The 26956-nt window shown below is 40.3% G+C and overlaps 2 protein-coding genes across 2 annotated transcripts; one reads left to right on the forward strand and one right to left on the reverse strand.

The window, feature by feature from the left end:
* Window positions 1-279: 279 nt before the first annotated feature.
* Window positions 280-7196, reverse strand: LOC138601181 (probable cyclin-dependent serine/threonine-protein kinase DDB_G0292550). The gene is made up of 6 exons (XM_069672760.1): window positions 7104-7196; window positions 6762-6881; window positions 6312-6489; window positions 5696-5837; window positions 4868-4990; window positions 280-4471 (listed from the first exon to the last, which is right to left on the reverse strand). The coding sequence occupies exons 1-6, from the start codon at window positions 7194-7196 to the stop codon at window positions 280-282; spliced, it is 4848 nt and encodes a 1615-aa protein (XP_069528861.1).
* Window positions 7197-10558: 3362 nt separating this feature from the next.
* Window positions 10559-17611, forward strand: LOC138601250 (type I phosphatidylinositol 4,5-bisphosphate 4-phosphatase-A-like). The gene is made up of 7 exons (XM_069672832.1): window positions 10559-10806; window positions 12686-12867; window positions 13554-13660; window positions 14481-14592; window positions 14695-14747; window positions 14847-14937; window positions 16169-17611. The coding sequence occupies exons 1-7, from the start codon at window positions 10704-10706 to the stop codon at window positions 16310-16312; spliced, it is 792 nt and encodes a 263-aa protein (XP_069528933.1). The 5' UTR covers window positions 10559-10703; the 3' UTR covers window positions 16313-17611.
* The last annotated feature ends 9345 nt before the right edge of the window (window positions 17612-26956 follow it).

Genomic DNA, 26956 nt, shown 5'->3' on the forward strand with positions numbered 1-26956 from the left:
TGTCACAGTCTGTCATACTCACTTTGGTTTGAGACTTCTATCACAGGTGTTGGGGAGGTCGTTGCTGTTGTAGTTGAAGAAGGAATAGTCGTACTTTGTTTGGGTGTTTCAGCTGCTGTTGTAATGGTTGTTGCCGCTTCTGGAGTAGTTGTCCAAAGAACAGTGGTTGTGCTTGGTGTTGTTGTGGTGGAAGTAGACGTAGTTGTTGTACTCTGCATGGTTGTTGTCGATGTAGGGGTGGTATAATTGAGTGCTGATGATGTATTTTCTGTAGTAGGTTCACTGATTGTTGTTGTAGATGGTATAGTGGTTGTAGCTGGTGTGGTTGTTGTAGCATTGGTTAAAGTTGGTGGCATAGTTGAAGTAATTGTGGTTGTATTTCCGGTTATTGTTGTAGCTATTGGTGTAGTTGTTGGATGAATGGTTGAAGCTGTTGTTGTTGGGTCTGGTGTGGTTGTAGTAGCATTGGTTGAAGTTAGTTGGGTAGTTGTTAGAGGAATTGTTGTATTTTGTGTGGTTGTTGTAGCTATTGGTGTAGTTGTAGGATGAATGGTTGAAGCTGTTGTTGTTGGGTCTGGTGTGGTTGTTGTAGCATTGGTTGAAGTTAGTTGGGTAGTTGTAAGAGGAATTGTTGTATTTTGTTTGGTTGTTGTAGCTACTAGTGTAGTTGTTGGATGAATAGTCGCAGTTGTTGTTGTTGGGTCTGGTATGGTTGTAGTAGCATTGGTTGAAGTTAGTTGGGTAGTTGTAGCATTGGTTAAAGTTGGTGGCATAGTTGAAGTAATTGTGGTTGTATTTCCGGTTATTGTTGTAGCTATTGGTGTAGTTGTTGGATGAATGGTTGAAGCTGTTGTTGTTGGGTCTGGTGTGGTTGTAGTAGCATTGGTTGAAGTTAGTTGGGTAGTTGTTAGAGGAATTGTTGTATTTTGTGTGGTTGTTGTAGCTATTGGTGTAGTTGTAGGATGAATGGTTGAAGCTGTTGTTGTTGGGTCTGGTGTGGTTGTTGTAGCATTGGTTGAAGTTAGTTGGGTAGTTGTAAGAGAAATTGTTGTATTTTGTTTGGTTGTTGTAGCTACTAGTGTAGTTGTTGGATGAATAGTCGCAGTTGTTGTTGTTGGGTCTGGTATGGTTGTAGTAGCATTGGTTGAAGTTAGTTGAGTAGTTGTAGCATTGGTTAAAGTTGGTGGCATAGTTGAAGTAATTGTGGTTGTATTTCCGGTTATTGTTGTAGCTATTGGTGTAGTTGTTGGATGAATGGTTGAAGCTGTTGTTGTTGGGTCTGGTGTGGTTGTAGTAGTATTGGTTGAAGTTAGTTGGGTAGTTGTTAGAGGAATTGTTGTATTTTGTGTGGTTGTTGTAGCTATTGGTGTAGTTGTAGGATGAATGGTTGAAGCTGTTGTTGTTGGGTCTGGTGTGGTTGTTGTAGCATTGGTTGAAGTTAGTTGGGTAGTTGTTAGAGGAATTGTTGTATTTTGTTTGGTTGTTGTAGCTACTAGTGTAGTTGTTGGATGAATAGTCGCAGTTGTTGTTGTTGGGTCTGGTATGGTTGTAGTAGTATTGGTTGAAGTTAGTTGGGTAGTTGTAGCATTGGTTAAAGTTGGTGGCATAGTTGAAGTAATTGTGGTTGTATTTCCGGTTATTGTTGTAGCTATTGGTGTAGTTGTTGGATGAATGGTTGAAGCTGTTGTTGTTGGGTCTGGTGTGGTTGTAGTAGCATTGGTTGAAGTTAGTTGGGTAGTTGTTAGAGGAATTGTTGTATTTTGTGTGGTTGTTGTAGCTATTGGTGTAGTTGTAGGATGAATGGTTGAAGCTGTTGTTGTTGGGTCTGGTGTGGTTGTTGTAGCATTGGTTGAAGTTAGTTGGGTAGTTGTTAGAGGAATTGTTGTATTTTGTTTGGTTGTTGTAGCTACTAGTGTAGTTGTTGGATGAATAGTCGCAGTTGTTGTTGTTGGGTCTGGTATGGTTGTAGTAGCATTGGTTGAAGTTAGTTGGGTAGTTGTAGCATTGGTTAAAGTTGGTGGCATAGTTGAAGTAATTGTGGTTGTATTTCCGGTTATTGTTGTAGCTATTGGTGTAGTTGTTGGATGAATGGTTGAAGCTGTTGTTGTTGGGTCTGGTGTGGTTGTAGTAGCATTGGTTGAAGTTAGTTGGGTAGTTGTTAGAGGAATTGTTGTATTTTGTTTGGTTGTTGTAGCTACTAGTGTAGTTGTTGGATGAATAGTCGCAGTTGTTGTTGTTGGGTCTGGTGTGGTTGTTGTAGCATTGGTTGAAGTTAGTTGGGTAGTTGTAAGAGAAATTGTTGTATTTTGTTTGGTTGTTGTAGCTACTAGTGTAGTTGTTGGATGAATAGTCGCAGTTGTTGTTGTTGGGTCTGGTATGGTTGTAGTAGCACTGGTTGAAGTTAGTTGGGTAGTTGTAGCATTGGTTAAAGTTGGTGGCATAGTTGAAGTAATTGTGGTTGTATTTCCGGTTATTGTTGTAGCTATTGGTGTAGTTGTTGGATGAATGGTTGAAGCTGTTGTTGTTGGGTCTGGTGTGGTTGTAGTAGTATTGGTTGAAGTTAGTTGGGTAGTTGTTAGAGGAATTGTTGTATTTTGTGTGGTTGTTGTAGCTATTGGTGTAGTTGTAGGATGAATGGTTGAAGCTGTTGTTGTTGGGTCTGGTGTGGTTGTTGTAGCATTGGTTGAAGTTAGTTGGGTAGTTGTAAGAGAAATTGTTGTATTTTGTTTGGTTGTTGTAGCTACTAGTGTAGTTGTTGGATGAATAGTCGCAGTTGTTGTTGTTGGGTCTGGTATGGTTGTAGTAGCATTGGTTGAAGTTAGTTGGGTAGTTGTAGCATTGGTTAAAGTTGGTGGCATAGTTGAAGTAATTGTGGTTGTATTTCCGGTTATTGTTGTAGCTATTGGTGTAGTTGTTGGATGAATGGTTGAAGCTGTTGTTGTTGGGTCTGGTGTGGTTGTAGTAGTATTGGTTGAAGTTAGTTGGGTAGTTGTTAGAGGAATTGTTGTATTTTGTGTGGTTGTTGTAGCTATTGGTGTAGTTGTAGGATGAATGGTTGAAGCTGTTGTTGTTGGGTCTGGTGTGGTTGTTGTAGCATTGGTTGAAGTTAGTTGGGTAGTTGTTAGAGGAATTGTTGTATTTTGTTTGGTTGTTGTAGCTACTAGTGTAGTTGTTGGATGAATAGTCGCAGTTGTTGTTGTTGGGTCTGGTATGGTTGTAGTAGCATTGGTTGAAGTTAGTTGGGTAGTTGTAGCATTGGTTAAAGTTGGTGGCATAGTTGAAGTAATTGTGGTTGTATTTCCAGTTATTGTTGTAGCTATTGGTGTAGTTGTTGGATGAATGGTTGAAGCTGTTGTTGTTGGGTCTGGTGTGGTTGTAGTAGCATTGGTTGAAGTTAGTTGGGTAGTTGTTAGAGGAATTGTTGTATTTTGTGTGGTTGTTGTAGCTATTGGTGTAGTTGTAGGATGAATGGTTGAAGCTGTTGTTGTTGGGTCTGGTGTGGTTGTTGTAGCATTGGTTGAAGTTAGTTGGGTAGTTGTTAGAGGAATTGTTGTATTTTGTTTGGTTGTTGTAGCTACTAGTGTAGTTGTTGGATGAATAGTCGCAGTTGTTGTTGTTGGGTCTGGTATGGTTGTAGTAGCATTGGTTGAAGTTAGTTGGGTAGTTGTAGCATTGGTTAAAGTTGGTGGCATAGTTGAAGTAATTGTGGTTGTATTTCCGGTTATTGTTGTAGCTATTGGTGTAGTTGTTGGATGAATGGTTGAAGCTGTTGTTGTTGGGTCTGGTGTGGTTGTAGTAGCATTGGTTGAAGTTAGTTGGGTAGTTGTTAGAGGAATTGTTGTATTTTGTGTGGTTGTTGTAGCTATTGGTGTAGTTGTAGGATGAATGGTTGAAGCTGTTGTTGTTGGGTCTGGTGTGGTTGTTGTAGCATTGGTTGAAGTTAGTTGGGTAGTTGTTAGAGGAATTGTTGTATTTTGTTTGGTTGTTGTAGCTACTAGTGTAGTTGTTGGATGAATAGTCGCAGTTGTTGTTGTTGGGTCTGGTGTGGTTGTTGTAGCATTGGTTGAAGTTAGTTGGGTAGTTGTAAGAGAAATTGTTGTATTTTGTTTGGTTGTTGTAGCTACTAGTGTAGTTGTTGGATGAATAGTCGCAGTTGTTGTTGTTGGGTCTGGTATGGTTGTAGTAGCACTGGTTGAAGTTAGTTGGGTAGTTGTAGCATTGGTTAAAGTTGGTGGCATAGTTGAAGTAATTGTGGTTGTATTTTTGGTTATTGTTGTAGCTATTGGTGTAGTTGTTGGATGAATGGTTGAAGCTGTTGTTGTTGGGTCTGGTGTGGTTGTAGTAGCATTGGTTGAAGTTAGTTGGGTAGTTGTTAGAGGAATTGTTGTATTTTGTGTGGTTGTTGTAGCTACTGGTGTACTTGTTGGATGAATGGTTGAAGCTGTTGTTGGGTCTGGTGTGGTTGTTCGGTCTGTAAACAGAAATGAAGGTAAAAGAAGATTACCAGTGAAATTTATCAGTGCAGGAAATCAGCAAAGAAATTAAAATAATGAAAGAACAAAGAAGTTTTCTACTCACAGTTTCCAACAGTGACAATGACACATCGTAGCTCTGAGTGATACTTTACTGAGCTGTAAAAATAAATAAATACGAATGCCAAAATTACGTCACTAGTCATTGCTACATATCTCAAGATAGAAAGTTTTTCCATGCTCAAGAGAGACTTACCATTTTAAAAAAAAATTGCACCTTGATGTATGTATTCATGACAAAAAAATTGCCATAAGAAACACAGGTCAGAATTTTTAATTTCAAACATTTCCATATACTTTGCTGTAGGTACATTTACATGTAAACAGTGACTGACCCAGAAAGTGCCTGGACGACAAAGCAGATGGGGAGGCTGTCTCCATCCTCGTTCTCTGATGGAGTCCAGCTAAGGAGGTACTGTCCTGCTCCTGATGTGGACTTGTTCATGTTGTGCGGCCCGCTGAACAGAAGCTCACAATTGCTTAAAAAGACCAGAAGAAGAAAAGGTTTGACGCATTTCAAAAACTCCCCGTTCTCAAATGAAGCTAAACTGGTTTCCATGACATCATGGTTAGAATTGTTCCATAACCAGGCTTCTTACAAAGGTTTTTAATGATGTTTCCTTCATTGTGGTTTGTTTTTGGCTAGCTTTTGGTTGTTGTTAAACTACAGTGGTTGAAACAGTATTGGTCTTGAAAACTCCAAGCTTGTGCAGCTTTTGGTTATAGTGGTGCCAATTAACCGAGAACGCACAAAGAACTGTATGTTAGGAAGTTTTTTAAGGTTTTCTTTTGGCTGTGAATGTATTTTACTGTTATGATGCTTATGTATTACATGTTCTTTTATGACATGTTGTTTGTATGATTGTTGCAATATTTCAAAGAACAGTTTTCCGTGTGAACAGACAGTTTAGTCTTATCAGTCCCGTCTTACTGTGTCTTACATCTGCCAGTCTGACAGTTCTTTGCGTTTCACTTGTTGCTCTCTTGTCAAACATGTCTTGTGCATACGTGTTGAAGTTACACAAAACAGCATTACTCAAGCAACTGAAAACCATACATCCAAATGTGGATAAGCATTTCTTATCTAACCAGAGAAAGTTCTGCAGGACATCATCATCATGCGGTATGCTGCCATCAAATTTCTAAAACTGTTTTCAACTTACGTGGAATTAGTCGCCTCTGCATTGATGCTGATTTCCAGGGTCTGACTGACGGGAGCGTACAGCTGAGCTCTGTTGGCCGGGGTTGGAGGCAGAAACTTGGGTAGATAGACTCCCTCAGTGCAGGATGGAACTTCATCTTCCACTAAAACATTTAGTTTTTAAAAAAAGAGTAAGTAAACATTAGTTGGTACAGCATTTTGGTTCAACGAGAGTATCATTTTGGCTATTTATATTTGTAAAGGGGCTTTTCAAATACTGCTCGCTACCTAGCCACCCTGTTTTGGATCCTGTCAAGTCTAATAGACAGTGCCAAAGGGGCTAGCTGCTTACAGAGCCGGAGCTTTAACATTAAAGGAAAAGACACCTTACTTGCACGGGGGTGTTTAACCTTTAATACTTTTTTGCTGACGACCAAAGTGTCATGGTAGCAAGTATTGACTTCCGAATGGTAATGTCTAGTAGAATCCAACAGTCCTTTGATTAGATAGTTCCTGATTTGCAAAATGTTTACACAACACATACAAACATGGTTTTAAAAATAAGTCCCTATTTTAAAAACTAACAGATTGAATATTCTCCAAACTACTGAAATTTCTTATGTACCAAGAGCCCTTACCTCTTAAAACAAACTGGAGAGGTATTTTGCTGATCACTTCGTTGGTAGTTTTCATCTCCTGTGATCCGTTGGATTGAGTCAGGGTGATCTTTTGTCTGGGGAAGTCCTCCATCACCAGCTGAACAGCATAGGAACCTTTGCTTTGGCCGTTTGTTTGGTTGAATGATAAAGTGCAGGACTACAAGAGGAAATAAAGGGACTTGAGGTTTAAAGTATTCTCTGACACAAAGTAAATTGCAAGACTGTATTCCTAATCTGGAATAAAAATTGGCTAATAAACTACTTTATATTAAAGTCACCAATAATTTTCTTTGAATCCAGTTTTGCTCCAGAGAACAACATTGTGTTTTTACTCGAACAAACATCTTTAAACATCCGTGTCTGTGTCTGTTCAGGAAGTTATAAACAAAATTAAACTCATTAAAGTTGTTGTGATCTGTAGCTACTCACTGGTGAGAGGTTGAGAACAGACGGCGGTGTGCAGGTTTCGCACTCTGACAGTGTGCTGTTTCCGTATCTGCATCTAACCTCGTCTCCGTCAGGGTCAAACGCCAACAGGTTGAACTCTCGCTGACAGTTTGAAGGAACTCTGAACAAAGAGATAGAGCAAACCCATGCATTAGATTCCAGGTAAACCATCAGTTTAATGATGATAATGTCACGTAACCCTTTCCCCAACTCTTTTCAACCTTACAGAAGTGAAAGTGCTGATTAAATATTGATTCCACAATTTCATACAGAAAATTCTTACTAAATACTATAGATAGAAAAATAATCAGTGCTGTGTCTTACCTCAGGGCTGGCAGGATGGTGGTCTGGGGTGACCTGTTGGCTTGGCCAGTGTCCGAACGGGTCCTGAACTCCACCAGAGTCACAGCTTCCCATCGTTCAACGTTATTTACGGTATTTATCCAGTTACCACCTCTTAACCTGTGTTGAAAATCAATGTCAGCGTTGTTTTTTTAACTTACTTCCTTCTTTAATAAAAGTGTGAACAGCTCTAGCTTATAAAAAGATAATAGTTGTTAATATGAATTGCGTGATAAAGAAGCACTGATAGTTGGTGTTTTTCAATGTGTTTTGAAGACGTTCAGCTAAATTCTTTACATTTTGGAAAAGGAGGTTTTGATTTTTCTCACCCTAAATTGACATTTTGACAAATATTTTTTGGCCTCCAGTAAAATTTAGTGTCTTTTTTGTTTTTATTGCACTCACATCATCTGAAACAAAGTGTTGCTGTGAACCTGGCGAGTCATGACCCCCTCCCTCTGACACCACTCTCCGCTGCTCTCCTCCACCGTTTTTAGTATTAAGCTCTCAGTCCCACAGTTCCCGGTGCAGGACCACGAGTCGGAATCTGTGCAAGAGTGGAAATTCAGCTTGTAGCGTAGGATCACCTATGAGATTGAAGTTCAATGAAGATGTGTTAGGCAATTAATGACAACATCCCAGACACAAATATGCAATTATTGGGGTGCTAACTAAGGCAAAGATTTTCTGACATCCTGCTGGCAAACGAGACTTGATGAAGCTATCTTTGTTTCCTGAGATAACTGGACGATTATTCGCTAGTTGAAAGGATTTAGTCTACATTATTTATTAAAAAAAAACATTTTTTAACTTATGTCGAATTGGCACAAAATTGAAAAAGTGGATTTTACCTACATGTACATACCTCAAAAGATCCAGATGCTTGTCTGTTTTTTGGGTAGTAAGTCATCACCGTCCCATAAAAATGAGACGCCTGAGTGCTGCAAACTAGCAGCAGCAGCAGCAGATAGAGCAGCATTGTACATGTGAGTCTCCACACAAAGACAGTGACCAAACACCAACACGTTCACCAAGTGCCTCTCTTTAACTGTCTCCCTCCCACACGGAAAATGGTTTAAGTAGAAATCAAACAATAAACAAGGAAACACACTGGTATGAGGAAATGTTTCTGACAAGATTACTATTTGACAGTGTTGCATGCTGTTTGTCAGTTGTTCATAAATTATATTATGAGGAAATCTTTTAGAAATCACGTCATGTTTGATATAAAAAAAATTTTACATTAAAACAGAGACAGACTCGTGTAAGCTGGATGTGCTTATATCATTAATCTTACATGCTAAAATATCACTTGGGGTGATAAACATCCAGCCACACACACACACACACCACACACCATACCGGAGTCTAATTTCTACTCCCAGACTGTAATGATATCAACACTGACACTGTCGTAACTTTTCTATACTATTGGTTTATTTATTTATTTATTTTTGTTTGTTTGTCTGTTTATCTGTTTGTTTTTTTCTGTTCTATGTCACTATCTTGTTTGTCATGTTAATCCACAAAAACAACAAAACACTTGGGGTGGTAGAAAGATTAAAGTAAACTACTATTTAATCTCCCTTTCTTTTTCCTTTCCAGTTCCCATGGAGAAATGCATGTAAAGTCCCTAATCATAATTAATTTAGAGTTTAAATGTGTTACCCGATTCAACCCAGAAAGAGTCAAAACTTAAAGTAATAATCTCAAAGATTTTCATGTAAATAAATGTCTGTTAAGTCACTATCTCTGAGTGAGGAAAATCACAAGCGGCACCCAGTTCGTGACGCGTTTTCCATCAGCCAGCAGTGGTTGGTCTGCCAGAGAGGGTAGGCGGAGCTAAGCGTCCGCTTTTCCGGTCTCTGCAAGTGCTGCGAGTAAACAGTAATCTACTATGGCTGAACAAACAATGGAAAGATCGATGAATACAGATACAACTTCAAAAGTAAGTGAAAATCCAAAGAAAAAAAAACAAATTGGACGCTCAGATGAAGGCAAACAGTCTGAAAAGGAAAGCGACCGTCAGCAAGGAAAATCAAGAGCCAACCAGAGAGAACCGGAGCCAACCGTGGACGTCTGGTAAATTCGGAAATGTGCTCTTGCAATTACTGTTCATTGCCCCTAGAGGTGTCAAAGAGAACAAAACTGAAGTCTTAGAGACTGAATCTTTAATGAAAACTTTATATAAATGATGTCCACTGTACAAGTTTGTAGACAGATTTTCCGTCCACTTGAAGGCAGTAGAAACAAGTTCTAAAAGAAATGTTGACATATCTACATCCATTAATGTTTACATGGCAAGCATATGTGCAAACAGTATTTACACATCTATCAGTTACTCAGAAGCATTAACAATCAATTTGAGATGTGTTTGTGTCCCCCTGTTGAATGTTAATGCACGATTCACTCTCTTTTTGCTTTGGGCTCCTCCATCGCAGGAACATCAGCACTTCACTAGTTACTGGATGGACTCCTAAGCAGTGTGTGGATCAAAGAAATAGCTAGTAGAATGTGTAAAATCCATGTCGACAGTGCACAAAGTATGTGTTTGGTGTGGTAATAGAGCATCTGATGAGTTGTCTTTGGAATTTTTGCCCCAACAAAGGACAATGAACCATTTGATGTCTGAAAAGATTCAACAACTCAGTGAACTCCTCACTGTCTGAGAAGGAGTCTGATAAGCAGAATGTCAAGTACTTCATGGGTGTTCAAAGAGAATAGTGCAATGTTTTAAAATACAACCCGATCCAACGGAAATTCCTGAAATGGTCACAAAATGTAGTCTCATCAGGGAGCAACAAAGACCTCTGTCTCGTGAGATGGAGCATTCAGAACAAAGTCACAGGTCAATTGTATTAATTGATGCCATATGTCTACTGCGTAACATGACTTTACACTAAATAGTAATGGTCCCTAAAGCTAACCAAACAGTAATCGTTTCAAAACCGTTCTGACATCTGGTTCAGTTGTGAAATTGTTGTAGTTTGATTAGGTTTAGGCACCAGCAATACTTGGATTAGTTCAGGAAATTATTAACATTTAAGCCACCACCTTATATACTCTGGATTTCATTTCCTAACGTATTTGCAGTGAGACAGGGTTGTAAACAGAGACTATATAGAAGAAGTTAAGATTACATAGCTGTAAAATAATGTAACTAATAAGAGCTAAGAAAGAAGTGAATAAAAGAAACAAAAGAAGCAGTAAATTAGCCTAAACCTGGGTTCTTTGTTTGACAAGGTGTCACACACCCAGTGCACTTTGTATTCGTATTTGTACCCTGGCTGTCAAACGATTCAACGGATCATATAACGTCATTCAACCCGCCCATCCCATTCGAGCTCGCTCATTAGTCGAGTGAACTGTCAATCAAAGCCGTGACTCAGATCCTTGTCATGTGACAGATGTTTTTGTTTTTTCGCTTCCGCCTTCTGTGTTCTCGCCGTGTCATGTGGAAGTCAAACTGACAGCTTTTGGGGATTAAAATCTGCTCCACGACTCTTCAAGACATCTCCGACTGACGCCGCAGCAAAGACCCCTTCTGAGGGCGTTTAGAAAGGCCGGGGTCCGGAGGGAGCGATGGCGGACGGGGAACGGTCGCCGCTGCTGTCCGAGCAGCACGACGGGACCAACGGCTTCTCTCCCGGGGGCAGCTCGCATGGATATCTGTCAAAACCGCAGAGTATGTCATCCGTTTCATGTAGACACAGACAAAATTATACGAATTTAAAAAGCATAATTGACCATTTTACTGAGTATTTATGCTTTAGAATGTCGTCAATTTGTTAAAATTGTTAGCTAGCATTAGTTTTAGTTTTCAAGCTAGCTAGGAGTTAGCTAACGTTAGCTTTCAAAATAAGAGCTTTAACCAATAAGTATCTTAAGCAAACTTGACTTTATCAGCGTGTGTAGGCTACTATAATGTAGTGGCAGTGATACAACAACTACAAAGTGAAGTGAATACTGTGAACTGAAGTTGTGTGAATTATATTGGACCAAAATAAAGGAATAACCGAACCTCAGCTCATGTTAGTTAGTTGTTTGCATCCTGCACAGAAGGTCAAAGTTCAGTCAGGCACTTTGCGCTAACTAAACAGTTTCGTATCTTTATTTAGGCTAAGTGATTTTAATTCGTTTTAGTAGACTGATCATTAGTTTAAAATCAAACCAGAACGCAAATGTGATTATTTGCTGCTTACATGTTATCAGTGTAATTATTTAATTACAATTAAATGTCTTTTGAGGGCAAAACTGTCAAATTGTCAAATTCAAGTTACCACGTTAGGCTCTGACAACATGCAACAGGCTATGTTTTTTATTTTTACTATTTCTTGACAATTGTATTGTAATTTAGCAGGAAAAATAAGTGACGGATAAATAAGTACCAAAAAAAATAGATATCTTTCAAGTATAATCGTCATCTTAGCATTATCTCTTCCCTCTTTTTTTGCTTTTTGCTGACTATAAAATTAAATCTTCTTCCCGAATGACACTTCATAAAGACAGGCCTTTCAATGTGTCGCTCTCTGACAGTATCATGTTAACTTGTATAATTGTAACACAGTATTTCCTGATCAGTACGTGACTCACTGTAAGAAGATTTGTTTGAGGAAATTTATGAGGCACAGGATATCAACTGTAATGAGTCATGCAGCCGTGCCACAGCAGGGATTAACAACCAGTTTCAGTCAATGTATCGGCATTAGTGCTGCTCCTAAATGGACTGTTCATTTGTGTACTAACTGTGGGTCTTGGTAAAACTAGGCTATGAGGTATTTGTTGAGCCAACACACACTTTTGTGGTTATTTTATGTTTTACTCAACAAGAAAATACCTTCAGTTCAAAGTGTCTTTTTGGATGTAGACCTTGCCGATAAAACACACCATTACAAAGTTACAAAAATGATAAAGTAGGAGCCTATACGGATGCTTGTGTCGAGACAAAATCCAACATAAAGACTTTGTTTTATTTTATAAATACAAACTAAATAATAAGACAAAGAGTCTACAGTCACGCTATCAGCTCTGTGAATGACACTCGAGCTCTCTCTAAAAATGGCATGCTAACTTTCCCTCAATGACAATAATAACATCCTCATGCTGAGCAGGTCATGTTTAACACTCATATCTAAATATAGTGTGTTAGCATGTGAAAATGTGCTAAAGAGCATGGGACAAAGTAAAGCCGATGCTGATGGGAATGTCTGAAGTTTTGCAGGTATTTGGTCGTCGACCAAGCAATGACAAAAATGTTATCTTTGATCTGATGATGGAGTCAGATGTAAAGTCAGAGGACCAAATTTATGCAAATATTCCAAGGGACCAAGAATGTCTGCATAAAAGTTCATGGCAATCCATCCATTAATTTAGGAGATATTTCTTGATACTTAAGTAGGACAGAAGGTCAGACTGACGTAGCCACTTTCAGATCACAGCACAAGCATGGATTTAAAAAGAGGTGTTTTGCATAAAAAGTTGTCAAAGTTCAGAATTGAAAAAAAAAAGTTTTTGAAACCGAAACTAAAGTATAGTTTTGACTGTAAAGTTTTTCTTCCCTCCAGGTTTGGTGCCGTTCCCCAGCTCGGTGGTACCTGGTGAGCCTCCGCCCCCGTACTCCCCGCAGGGCAGCCCGGACAGCAGCAGCGCGCCGGTCATCAGCTGCCGGGTCTGTCAGAGCGCCATCTCTGTGGAGGGCAAGACGCACCAGCATGTGGTGAAGTGCAGCATCTGCAACGAAGCCACGGTGAGTAACGCAGAGGTGGATTGAGACACACAGTAGACGACTCTTTCTGTCTCAGGTCATTGGACCTACTTCGTCCTGGAACTTCTCACCACCATAGCAAAAAAAACCAAAATGACTTTCCGGAAAAGCCGCCGCTTAGCTCCGCCTACCCTCTCTGGCAGACCAACCACTGCTGGCTGATGGAAAACGTGTCACTAACTGGGCACCGCTTGTGATTTTCTCCATGAAAGTCGCCATAATAATAATACTATATACTGCAAATGTAAAGGCTTTCATCAGTGGGCCATAGGCTCCATCATCATTGTGTAACCTCATTCAGAGATAGATAGAGACTTAACAGACGTTTATTTACATGAATATCTACGAGATTATTAATTTAATACAACAATGTAACACCAGAAAAGGTTGGTTTGTTAGCCATCTACCCTGTTAGAAATGTTTCCCCAGAGCTTAAAGCACCTTCAGTCAAAAACCATAAAATGTCAGACGTTTGGGTGCCCTGTTTCATCATCCAGACATCAGCAGTGTCTCAAGTTTCCTGTCTCAGGAAGTCTTTCCATCGTCTCCTCTGATAAGATGTGCAGAATTTCTGCTGATGGAACCGAAATGGAACCATTTATAAACACCAAATGGGGAAACTTGAACCCTGAAACTGAAAATGTGTCGTGTCTTTTGTGTCTCTGCAGCCGATAAAAAACGCTCCTGTTGGGAAGAAGTACGTCCGCTGCCCGTGTAACTGTCTGCTGATCTGCAAAGTCACGTCGCAGAGGATCGCCTGTCCGAGACCGTACTGGTGAGACGGAGAAACGGAGCGGGATTCTTTCTCGCCCCGGCTCAGCTGTTGCCTTGTTATCACACCATCTGTGCAGGAAACACAGAAGCACATGATGCTCGTACAGCTGGACAGAGGGATTCTTTGAATGTTTCTTTATTTTTAAGATGCACTAGACAAGGAAATGTTTTAGACGACTTAGGAACCATGACAATCTGGTGTCACTTGTGGACTCTGGTTTTAAAGTGACAAATTGAATCATGTGTGCAGAAAGAGATCCGAGTCAGCTGCACTGTATCTGGTCTCCTCTGGTAAACACCGTCCCGGGTCAGCTGGCAGTTCAAGGCAAGGCAGTTCATACTGAAACAGTGCCAGCAGCTGTTCCAAAAGTGTTTGTTTTTGGAGCCTTAAATGTCGCAAAAGTTCTGCTTTTAAAATGTGAATGTAGTCATAGTCATGTTTCTGCCTGGTGAAAGTAATCACAATATTTACTCTACTATGAGCATTGTTTTCAGCACCTAAACAGCTCCTGAGGGAGATATCAGCAGCTAAATGCTCCACTGTGTTCACCAGCTAGCTGCTAGCGTTGTATGCCTGTTGTTTGGCACTGGGTAGATGTGTATACTAAGTTTATCAGAGCTCTTTTGCCTCCCAACTAAAAAGGGAAATCATGTCAGGATCCTGTTGGTTAAAAATCACCTGACCTCTCTCACTTCTCTTGTATCCTCTGCAGTCGAAGTGGAAGTGGTCATCCTTTTGTGGGCTAAATCTACGTGACATTCAGGTGTAACAACCAGCAGCTGTTAACTGTTTGAAATAATCACCTTCTTCTTTCTGTCAGTAAACGCGTCATCAACCTGGGACCGGTTCACATCGGCAGGGACAGTCCTGAACCGCAGCACCAGCCCGTCGGCGTCAGGATCATCTGTGGGCACTGCTCCAACACATTCCTGGTAGGAGACACACACACACTCACACACACACACACACACACACACACACACAGACACACACATGGGCAAACACACACTGATGTTTCACTTCCTCTCTTTCAGTGGACAGAGATTTCAGACCGAACCCTGGCCCGATGTCCACACTGCCGAAAAGTGTGAGTACCTCAACTGCTGTGTGTGTGTGTGTGTGTGTGTGTGTGTGTGTGTGTGTGTGTGTTGCGACAAAACATTCACACAAACACTTTCATTTCCAGCTCTTCTATTGGTCGGCGGTACCCAAGGAGGAGGAGCCTATTGTGCTTCGTGCTGTTTGTCGTCCTCGCCGCCTCCACCGCAGGGCTCATGGTGAGTGTCTGAGAGTGTGTGTAAATTAAAATGTGGACAGAAGTTTTCAGTCGATTTTGACACATTCATTTATTCAGCAAAGCTTTTTTCCTATTTACAACTAGAAAAGCAACATTAAGGAAGAAGATAACTTTTTCTCATTATTATTATTTGTCCGGTAGGTATTTAGACATAGCAATATTTGTATTTTTGTTTACTATATAATGCTTATATTTCCCACTGACAATTTGGACACCTAGAACTGTAATGATGAATGTACCTATGCCTGAAACCTTATTTTTACCTAATTACACCTCACATCAAAAAGACAATTGAGAAGGAAAGTAGGGCACTTAAGGGCAACTTCTTCCTGTGTAAACCCAAACACAATAGCAGATTTAAAGGGCCAGTCTGCCAATTTTCAACCTCAGTCCTATCATGCTATTATGCTTCTCCAATGGGCCCTGGAAAACCTCCGCCAGACTACGTAAAAAACACATAATCTGCCCGAGACCAGGAAGCTCGCTAAACTACACTTCCTCAATCTAGGACGCCCACCTCTGATGTCATGTCTCGTTCAAAATCGTCAGGTTTGATTCGAAATTGCAGACCCGAAGATTTTTTAGACGATCCACTGGTATATTCTTGTTGTATTTCAGACTCTGTACCGCTCTGAGCGATTGCCTGCAGCAAAAACAGTAGTATTTCACTCCAGCGTCTCTCACTGCGCAATGCACTCTGGGTGTTGTAGGAATGTAGAATGGGCGAAACCACAAGCTCCTCGTACAACTTTCTCCACAGCTATGGCGCCGAATTTCAAATATTATTGCTTCTATCGATTACAGAGAACACCAGCTTTGACTGACAGTGGCTTTTTCCTATATGACTCGTGTAAAGAGTCACGATGTGCAAGGACTCCAAATAAGCACCTGTTACCACATTTACTCCCTAACGCCCTGTCGAGATTATATATTATATTTTTAGATGGTCACTGTGCCAGATTGGGTGATTAACTAGTCATAAATTCTTGGCTTGCACAAAAGACATGACAGACACAGAGCTCTGTAACAAATCACAGCTCATCTCGAACCACCTGCATGATGTCATAAAGGAGGAGGACAGCATATGCGCTACAATGAAAAGCATGATCACAGCTAAACAGCATTAATCTGTCATAATCTGTCAGGTTTCTTGTGGTTTTGGATCTCGCTGCTTTAAAAACATTTTGCGTGTGCGTGTTTGTTTTGTTCAGGTTGGCACGTGGCAGCCCGCCCAGCAGTCTAAAGGCATCTACGTTTCGTGGGTGCTGCTGATCCTGCTCCTCCTGTTCACCTTGGCAAGGACCGTCTACTGGAGGTGTCTGAAAATCAGCGATCCCATATCCAACGTCACGTAGGGACAGAGAGAGGGAAAGAAAGTGTGGAGGTAGGAGAGAAGGTAGGGAGGAAAGTGAAGAGGGCCGGTGTATGAAGGGAAGGCGCACATGAAATCTCTGATATCACTTAGAAAGAGAGGGAAGGCCGAAATTGGATTAATTCCAGCTGTCAATTGTCACAAAGGAACTCGGCATGGTTGTTACACATTTGATGAATGGAGGGTCTTTTAAGTTATATAATGTTGCAAACAGAAATTAATCCTAATCAAACAAGATGTGCTTATTTTCTTTAGTCTGTTTCATCTCCTTTTCCATATTTCTGCATATTTTTCTTGGTCTCAACTCCTATAAAAATGATTTCAAAATAAGAGCGTGAACATCAATCAAAGGAGGCACATTTTGATATTTTAAGCAAATTGTCATATTGCATTTCTTACCAAGAATTAGACGAGAAAAATGCTAACACTCTGACGTCTGTACGCTAAATATGCAGCTACAGCCAGTTAGCTTACAGAGACTGGAAACGGGGAGGAACCACACCTTAATAAAGACAAAAAAACACACAAACACCTATCTCAATTTCCACAGAAAGTCAAGTGAAGACATTAAAATACAGATGAAACAAGAAACCACGTCTTTTAAGGGCATTTCAAACTGCGTCTGCTGACAGATACCAGTCAAAGTAACATTGCTTTAAGTGTTTTTGTTCACACAGGACAAATGTGTCATGATCTGAGAAGATATTATTCATTAAAAAAAGATAACATGCATTTTCTGACGGGGATATTTCTAAATTAATAAACTAAAGGCGTTAGTTTGGAGGAAGTGGCATCATTTTCTGTACATTTTTTAAGCGTTAAGATTTCGGGGCATTTGATTTTCTGTTTTGTTTTTTATGTCAAAAGTTCTGAAGTGAAACTAAAAATGTGTCCACAGTTAACAGGAAGTGAAAACACCACTGCTGTTTGGGAACCTTTTATGCAGTAAATCACTTGAAGCACACAAACAGGGAATGATTATTTATTATCTTCTCTCTTCTGAAGTCACATCCATCTTCAAATCAAACTTTTAAAACCTCTCAGAGTCTCCTTCTCTGTTATACTGTAAATATATTCGGTGGATGTTGATTGTTTGGGACTGTACACAATAACCAGAGCTGTCGCTTCCCACCTCGTGGCTGATTAATGTTCCCGCTGACTGTGAAACATGTTGCACTACACTGTACTGATGTACTACTGTATGGTTTTGTCTATATAATCCTGGTGGATGGATGTTTTTTTTTTGTATATTGTGAAACAAAGTAATAATTTTAACAAGGTCTTACGACTCAAATGTGTCTTATTTCAATGAGTGACAGGGTTTGGTTATTTTAGCCAATAAATGACTTGAAACAATCAGTGAAAAACCTGCACGCCGTCTCACTGTTGCTTATAATATTTATCTCATAACGGTGTTTCGGTCGTACCGACCTTCATCAGGAATAATGAGTTTTTCACTTATTGTTTCACGACTGCGCCTCCCTCTGACGCACCTGTCACAATTCAGGTGTGCAGAGGTTTTCTCAAGTTGTTTTGTTGGCCAGTAAATTACTGATTTTTAAATATTTCATGTACAAAATCCAATTAGAATCTGCCACTAGAGAGAGAACATGTTTTTAGTGACTAAAAAAAGTTCCAGTTGGTCCCATTTTTGCCCTCCTGAAAGTTAAAACCATCGTATGAATCCACCAGAAGTCAGTATTATTTAGTTTATTAGTAAAGTTAACATTTAAAACACCTGCACATGCTCTGTGAAATATTTGGAAGCTGATGACGTCACAAACATGTTGTAAGTCGTCTATAAGGCCATTAAAACAGATTAAAGTTATTATAGAGAATACTGTATAAAGTAAAAGATAAATAGGGAATTGATCTTGATTTAATATTTACTTTTAATTGGTTGCCTCTTTACAAGTCTAACTATACGTGTATAAATTGTTATATTGTTATACTATATATGCAGGTCTTACTACCACCATTGTCACATCAAAATGATGTAATACTGTCCACCTCTGGTGTTTTTTTCCCCTTTTTGATTTTTCCATTTGTTATTGATGTGAATAAGAAGCTTGAAAAGCAGAATTTTCTTGTATGAACCACTAGAGGTCACAATCTCTCCTGAAGTGAGAATACTTTGAATCACAGAGTCATGACACCATTCCCAAAATGACCTGGGTGCCATAAACCTTTTCACTGTTGCATTTTATCACTGGTCCTTACTCTCATACTGTTAGTAAACATACCGAAGCTATTTAACAGTAGACCTAGAATCCCAATTATAATAATTATCTGTTGAGGCACTATCTATGTAACTATCAGTGGCAACATTCCCAGGAAAGATCACGAGTGGTGGCCTGTTAATGATGCGTTTTCCATCTCCAGACTTGGTTGGTCAGCTGTAGAGGTTAGTGTAGTGAATAAATGTAATTGTATCAGGGATGAGCATTCGCCCCGGTTTGACCAGGTCCCGATGTCAAGCTCTGTGTCCTGAGTCCCAACAAATATCTATAGAACAGTAACATGTCCCGGTTTTGAATGGGCCCTGTCCCGGTTTTAACCAATTGAAATGTGAAAACAATGTGCCATGCTTGCAACACTTGTCTGTAGATATGTCAATAGATGTCGTTGCCAAGCCTGTTGCTGTTTGAACCAATAGAAAAACATCACGGATGCACTGTGAGTCAAAGTTCAGTTTGTACATGTGTCAATCAATCTCGGCCTGTCACCGTTGCTTAGCTAGCCCAGCTCATCGTAATCGGACAGGACCTGCTTCGTAACGTCAGGTAGGCTAGCTGTCACGCCGAAAAGGAAGTCAGCGTTTTCCAAGGAGCTCCAGGAGAGTTACAGCTTCCTTCGAAAAGTACCAGGCAATGAATATACTGCATTTTGCACACACTGCAAGTGTCCATTCTCAGTCGCCCATGGTGGAAATGCCGACATACAAAGCCCCAATAAAACGAGCAAACAGAAACGGTGGGTACAGGCTGGAAGTAACACTGTTGCGACCTACTTTAGTGAAAAATGTTAACATTTTTGTAAAGACACTTTACATGGTGTTGGAGGTGCACTTATGAAGAGTTCATGTCGGCTTGCGGTAAAATTAAAGTGTCCCTCGTTGTGTTCCGACAAAATGAAGCAATGCCCTGATTGTTTGATGGTTCTAAAGATGATCTCTCCAGATGTTCCTGTGGTGTGGTGGAGGTATGCTAAGAGTGATTTTACTTCCCCCGATCTCCGATTTCAAATATTAAACATTTTCAATATTTACGACCTGATATCCTGTCGTGTGGGGGGAACCCCGAGGACAGCCGAGCAGGTACTCTATGGATCGTCACGTGGAACCACACGACAGCCAATCAGGAAGCACGCTGACTGAAGAAGGAAGCACAACAACGGCAGCCATGGCAACAAAAGCAAACATGCAGCATAAACTAACACGTACAGCCCATGTTCACGCCGTCTCCAACACACTCCCACAGTCACCAATTCTTCCTGCCCTTCCTCCGCCATGTTTGTTTACTCCAAAGTCTCGTTTGACTGCCAGAGATTTAGTGAGATTTCCAGCTGTGAGAGTCGGACTCTGGTTGTTGGTGACTACAGGAACAAAACTGTTCAATCTGTCATTATCTGTCGTCGTGTGGGGGCTCTCTCACATCTTCTAGAGTGGGCCAGGCTTAATATTACCCTCAACAACCTTGGAGATGTGCATTTAAATCTATATTTGTTAACAAATAAAAGGCAAATTTATGTCTTCATCTGCACATATGTCTCCGCACATACGTCCTACTGTGCCTGTGTTCGTGTGTGCTCCAGGGCAAAGGGTAGCGATGACACCCTAAAATAAAAGCAAACATCTCTTGGCTCGACTTCCCCTTCCAGACGCATATAAACAGACACACACACATAGGCACAGTGCTGCCAGTCAGCTGTTGTGTCTTGGTCAGGTGCTAAGCCCTGTGGTCCGGGGGTGGGGATAAAAAGGATATATAATTAATTTGCTGCAATACCCAACAGAGAATAATCCTTTAATGAAAATAGTCATCATCACCTTCTGATAAACTGTTGAGTCAAAAGTCTGAAAAGTAAAAGCTGCTTAAAGCTCACATGCTGGCTCTGAGGACAGGACGTGTCTGGTTGTGCATCGCTAAATACAATAGGGCAAGTGTTTGGGAACGTGATTGTCTGTCGTTAACGGCTTCTAAGCTCAAGAAAAACCTTGCAAGAGGATGGTTTATCGCCTTCTTTTTAGAGCTATTGTTACCCTTTCAAATTTACCTGAAATGCTGTGTATTAACTGCAAAGACAATGTATCATAGTTTGTTATTTGTTGGGTGTAAAATATTTTAATTTCAGACATTTAAGTACAAACTAAACAAATATGACATCTGCATGAGCACATGGCTACTTTGCATATTAGCGATACTTGCTCAGCTGCCATCTGATCTTATACGCTTAGCCACAAAAGAACTAGCCAATGTCTCAAATGTTTCACAATCAAACCATCCGTCACATTTCTAAATACTTCAATTTAGGGCAAAATGAAGCTAGCACAGCCATATTCAGACACAATCCCAATCCCTCAAAAGCGAATATTGTATTCATGAGCGTTGTGAGTCCCAAGAGATGTCCAAAACAGTCCCTATTACAACCCTAATCTTTAACTTTAATCCCTTATACAAATGGATAGCAATGGTAGTTATCAATCTGTGGCATTGCTGGCAGCTGAAACTCAACAACAACTGACCTTTTGGTAAGTACATTCAGAGCAAAAAGGGCAGGAAGTCCAAAACAGCAATAGACAGATGCTTACTTCGTATTTCCTTTTCTAGTTTGCTAAGACTTAAGATGTGAGCCTGATATGGTACTTCCCTCGGATGAACCCAATGTCAAGAAGGACTTAGGGGGGACTTTGGAAGAGATTTCTTTAGGCTCTGGCTTTTTTTGGTTCTGAGGTCTTTTGGTCCTTTTTGGTCTTTCTTGGTCTTTTATTTGCAAGACTTTTATTATTGTAAAACTGAAATACAACTGGACTGCAACCAAAGTCCTCTTGTTGCTCGTCTTTGTGGTCAGCAGCCTCTCTAAGGTAAGAGATCCCCCCTTGGAACAGAGTTAAAAAAGCAGCACCTTAGGTTCTTCACATGACAAAGTAAGTTCAGTTCCCAATCCCAGCTCTTTGTACAGTTCTATAATGTAGCCACACGCACAGGGGGACATGATTATTTAGTCTATGAAAAACACCCGAGCTCACAAATCTTGCTAAATCAATTATTTGAAAAAGGGATCATTTACAGTGTTACCTTTGTAAAATAATCTGCTACAGTTTAGAACACAGATCACTAATGTGCTGCCTAATCTTTAGACCCTTACCTGCAGGGGAGAAGGGCCTGACCATGGCAGTGTCATGGCATTGGCCGCTTCAAGCTCTGATGGACAAAGGTCTCTGAAATATGTAGACCTGCGAGACAAGAGAACCAGGTAAATCCTGCAACAGAAGACGGCCATTCTGAGCTGAAAAAGTTCTCCAAGAGCACCCCCTGTCCTGCTCTACCAAGCACCGCCAAGGGCTTTCTCAATGCACTCTGGAATTCAAAGGCCTGGCAGGATAAAGCCTACGCCAGGCCAGGATGGATACCAGACGTTCGGCAAGGAAAAAGGTTGAGCCAGGGTAGCCTATGACGTTATCTGTTACAACCACGTGAAAGGCATTTGGTGTGAGGTCCAGTCCAGGAATGGGACCAGGATCTGTTTCCTTGCCACAACTCCACAACCTCCAGCAACCGGTGGGTTCCCACCTTTGAAACGTTGGTTCCATCAGAGAGCCACTAATAGCTTGCGTGTTGAAAAAGGAAATAACTTTCTAGTAAGGGATATTCCGTGACCCTCCTTTAATTTAATAGACTTGTCTATCTTAGTTCCCCTCCGTCTCTTGCCCTCAGGACTCTCCTGCTTACTACTCCGTCTTTCCCTCTCTTTCTCTCTCTCTCTCTCTGTCTCTCTCTCTCTCTTTCCAGCTGCTGGCTCAGAGGGACGGGTATAGTGCCATGCAGCATTTTCTCTGGATTCACTCTTGCAGTCTCTTGCGGCTCAAAGCCACTAATGGCTAAAGCCCACAGAAATCCAAAACACTCCAGTTCCAGAACAGCTGGGTTCTTGGACAACAAGAATTCCGGAAAACAGGAATATTGGAAGATTATATTTTGGGGAGCTTGGAAGATTTCACGACTTATTTGTTTACTTTAAATTTCTATCCAGTGTTAAAATTGTTGCGTAGTGATCTACAGCAAGAACTTGAAAGCGGATCTATCGGCTTAATTTTCCAAAACAGAGGAAGGATTTGTTACTTCGGGAAGTCTGTCTTCTGGAATTCATCTGGATTAAAGATTTTGGATTAAATATCTTGACGTTTGTTGTAAACGTGGGAATTATTCAAACGAAAAAGAAGAAAAGACTTTTGGGATCTCTCTTTGGATTTGGAAGTATATATCCTTCCTGATAAAAAAAAGGCTTGGAAGTTAACAGGTGTTTGTGTGTACGTTTGTGATTAAGGACATCGAGAAAGAGTTTGTTTGTTTGTGTGCATGTATGTGTATTTTTGATCATGCTGGAGGAAAAGAAGGCCCGGGATTCTCAGCAACAGGGCCCAGCGAACGCAGGTCAACAAAATACTTTGAAGATCAACAACACTACCTGTAACTTGGATTCGAGTAAAACCAAACACAACTCAAACGGCAGCAACACCTTCAACCCTGGACACCGGTGAGGACAGAAATCTGTCGTTTTTTAGTGTGTGTGTGTGTGCAAGAGATTGGTACGTCAGTGTATGCAACTCATCGTGAATTTGTTTTGTTAATGTCTTAACACTTAAATACAACAGGACGTGTTTGAAGATTAAAGAAGCCATTTTTATGGTGACCAAAATTGTAAGATTGCTATCACAGATTTTGTACAGCAATTAAAAAATGGGTGTTGGGATCAACTGAAACAATCAGATAATTTGCCAGTAGAACAAAAATTGAAAGACATTACAGTCCTGTGTCAGGGTCAGACTGAATATCTTTAACATATAAGCCTCATCAACAATTGTACAATAGGCAGAGATTAATTAATCATTCAGTTGCTGCTGAAATCTGCAAGCTAGCTAACATTTGTTAGCTAACCAACGTTAACATATTTTAGCTAAAATTGCTCTTATATCCATGCCCACTTATTTTTGCTAATTGTATATTGACAGTTTATTCACATAAGGAAAATACTGGAAACATAAGGCAAAAGCTGACTACCAGGTTGGGCGAAAAGGTTGGCGACTTAATACATAGCTTGCAAATCTTCTAAAAAGACAACACAAATGCAATATAGATGATTTATAAGAGCACTTTAATGCTTTAAAAATGGGATTAAGAAAAAGTAAAAGTACAGAGGGCTGAAAACACACGTTTCAACCTTCATAAATGTTGTCTGTTATCCACAGTGGGTGTGAAGTGACCACATTCTTCTACGGCCATGTGTGCATATGGCGCAATTAGCAAGTGTGAAATAGACCTCTGGTATTAACCCTGGCTAGCCCTGCTGACCCTATAGCTAAAACAGGAAGACAACTGTGTGCATGAGTGTTATGTATGTATGTGCGGGTGCCACATCAGCCTGAAATCCAAGGCTTTAAAAGTTTTCTACAGCTATGCATAGCACACATACCGTACATGATCAAAGCACCAAGAAAGACGTGAAATTTAATGGTAGTATGCGACTGCAAAAAGCTTTGTTTTATTCATGAATCCAGGAAAAAGCTATGACATGTAAACCACTGTTTTATCAAGAAGAAATCATTGCTTTAGGAGTAAGTGCTCCAGACAAAGTACAGATTGGATGTCCAAAAAATGTCTTCAAGTTAGGACCGTAGAAAGAAGTTAACTTTTATCTTCGCCCTGATCTTAGCCTCGATGCTAAATAAGCTTTTCAATCAAGTGGTTTGACTTAAAGACGTTAAAGGTTGGGTTGGTTGGAGTTAAGGATTCCTGATTATTTTGCAATTAGGGTTAGGGTTAGGGTATTTTGATGAAGACAGACATTACTGCCTTTCTGTGTGGTCAGTTCTGTTGGGAAACAAATCCTAAATTTGTTGAGTCATTTTGAGGAAAGTCATGTATCATCGACATAAAAAAAACATAGAAGGCTTCACTTCACCTTGACCCCTTCAGAGGTCAAATCAGAGTTCTCATCTTTTGTCCATTCTAAGTTTCTCTGCGTTGGTTGAGTTTACTTTATTTGAGTTTACCATTTTTCTTTATCATTCATTCGTAAATTCATCAATTACCGTCCAGTCATTCATTTACTGCCGCATACTGCATATAGGCATTCATGTTGAGTCACTTGGTGTAGCAGTGTTGGAAAAATTGGGCATTCTCCAACCAAGAAATATCTGTCTTTAATGACTCTACTGTCCCGTAACTTTTAACTAAACTCAACTAAATTTCATGTTCATAAAAAGTCTTTAATGTTGGAACAGAGCCCTTAAATACCCCAAAAAGCTCTCGATAGTTTACCCAGGACAGCCGAGACACTACTGAGGCATTCATAAATTTGTGTGTGGTAGTGTGTCTTTTTGTGTGTGTTACCGTCCCATGCCTGGAGGCCATTATGGGCCTTGGCTGGCTTTTGAGGGGATGATAATATAAAGGGAAGTAAACACTAGAAGACTCCTCGCTGTGAGAGTGTGTGAGCATTATGTAAGCTAAAGTATAAGACAGGGAAAGAAGTGATAAAGAGAGAGAGACGGGGGAAAGTTAGAGGCGAATAAAAGAAAACATCAATAGTGTGTGTGGGACGGAGAGAAAGGGATGCCTTCTATGCAAGGTGTGAAATAGCTTCGGTCTGAAGCAAGGCTTTGCTCTGATCTCTCTGTTGCTGTGGATTTAGACGGCTGGATTTAGGAGTGTTTCTATGTTTGTGAGAGACAGAGGGTGTAAATCTGATTTACCTCCATCTCCTCCTTGTCTCTATTTTCAGGTTTTATCACAGCTCTGTCATCTGATGCTTGTATCACAGGCGCACACATACAGGGTTTTTGAGTGTTTCTATTCCTATTGTTGCTTCGGTAACATTTCTATTAGTGTTAAAGTTTGTCGTCTATGTTTTTCACTTGGATCTCTGTCTTTTTTAAGGATTACAAATTAACTCCTGTGATGTTTAAAGCTATCAAACAACTAGTGGAACCAACAAGGTGGAGTCCGGTTGACTTCGCGCTGAGCAGCTGAATGCAGCCACTGTTGTTGGAGTAGTCCTCCAAACTTTTTCTGATCTGATATCCATTTGGTAAAGTAGCTTTTTCAAACATTTAAGTATCAGATTTTTTGACAGCAGCTGACAGATTTTTGGACAGTTGAACAGTTTCCTAGCTGACACTTTTGTCTATCCTATCTGAAAATCAAATTAGCTTCTTTTTCTTTGATTTAGCATACTTTTAGTCGTAAAATCGAATAACTGTTTAAGCACAACTCATTAAGAAGCCGCTCTAAACTTGTGATGTAGCGGTAGCATTCTAGGCTAGGTAGCTAGTTCCAATTCATTGGGCTTCTAGTTTAAAATAATAGATGCAAGTTTTTTATGAAATTATTAAGAAGTCGACACTCAGCATTTGTAAGTTACTTGAACTACCGTCCAGTTTGTTTAATCTTGACAACAAAGCGAGATTAGAATGTTTAACATCAGTGGCGGCCATCTTGTTTTTTTTCTGAAAATGCCTCATTGGTGCCGTATTAGATAAGACTGGATAAAAATATGCCTGAATGAGAGAAAGACCGGACTAGATAAGATAGACTAGATCATAAGATAAAAAGGGGATGTATTCGAGGTTCCCAGGCTAGAGATCAAAGTTAGCTTAGCTGCAAACTGAACTTAAACCATTGTGGAACGGAAGGAAAAAAGGAAACAGATTTGAAACTAGAAGCACCTTCAACTCCAAAACAGAATGACCTTGTACTCTAACCTCCGCAATAAAGTTGTCTCAGTCAGGCTCACATTTAGCCTACACGCTCCCATATGACCAAACAGCTCGTAAATGTCTGAGAGGGTTTCTGCTTCTGGTATGTGACTGATGTTTCATGTGTGTGTTAGAATACGAGCCAACAGGTGGATTTAAAAGTGCAGCTGCTTCTTTTCACCCCTCTTTCTTTTTACTACTGCTTATCATTTCTGCGTCACGCTTTCTCTTTATCGTACACACACTCTTTAAGTTCACACTCTTGTTTTTCAGTGTCCTGTTCTCTGTCCGTAATGCTCTCTCACACCTGTTGACCATTACCACTTTAACACGACGTTCCATGCTATCCCTCTTTCAGCCTGGCAGGTTTTACTGGTTCCACTGTTTAGCATCACAGGTGATCCAGAGAAGTTAGCTCATCATGTGCAGCATCAATGCTAACTCCTTTTCTATATCTGGGGCTCTGATATGGACCTAATCACAATTCTGTTCACAATCAATTGACACTGAGCAAACGGGCTCGAGGAACAAAGAATATCTTGGTAAATCTTGTGTATGGGGTTTGCAGATAACAATAAAGAGTGGAGAAGGGTCAGGCTTTTCTGATTTCCATCTGCGGAGAACAAGATTGCCCTGGATTCAGCATCTAAA

Source organism: Semicossyphus pulcher, unplaced genomic scaffold (assembly GCF_022749685.1).
Source record: "Semicossyphus pulcher isolate SPU_LCO1_2020_fin unplaced genomic scaffold, fSemPul1.0.p SCAF_21, whole genome shotgun sequence".
NCBI classification, from domain to species: Eukaryota; Metazoa; Chordata; class Actinopteri; order Labriformes; family Labridae; genus Semicossyphus; species Semicossyphus pulcher.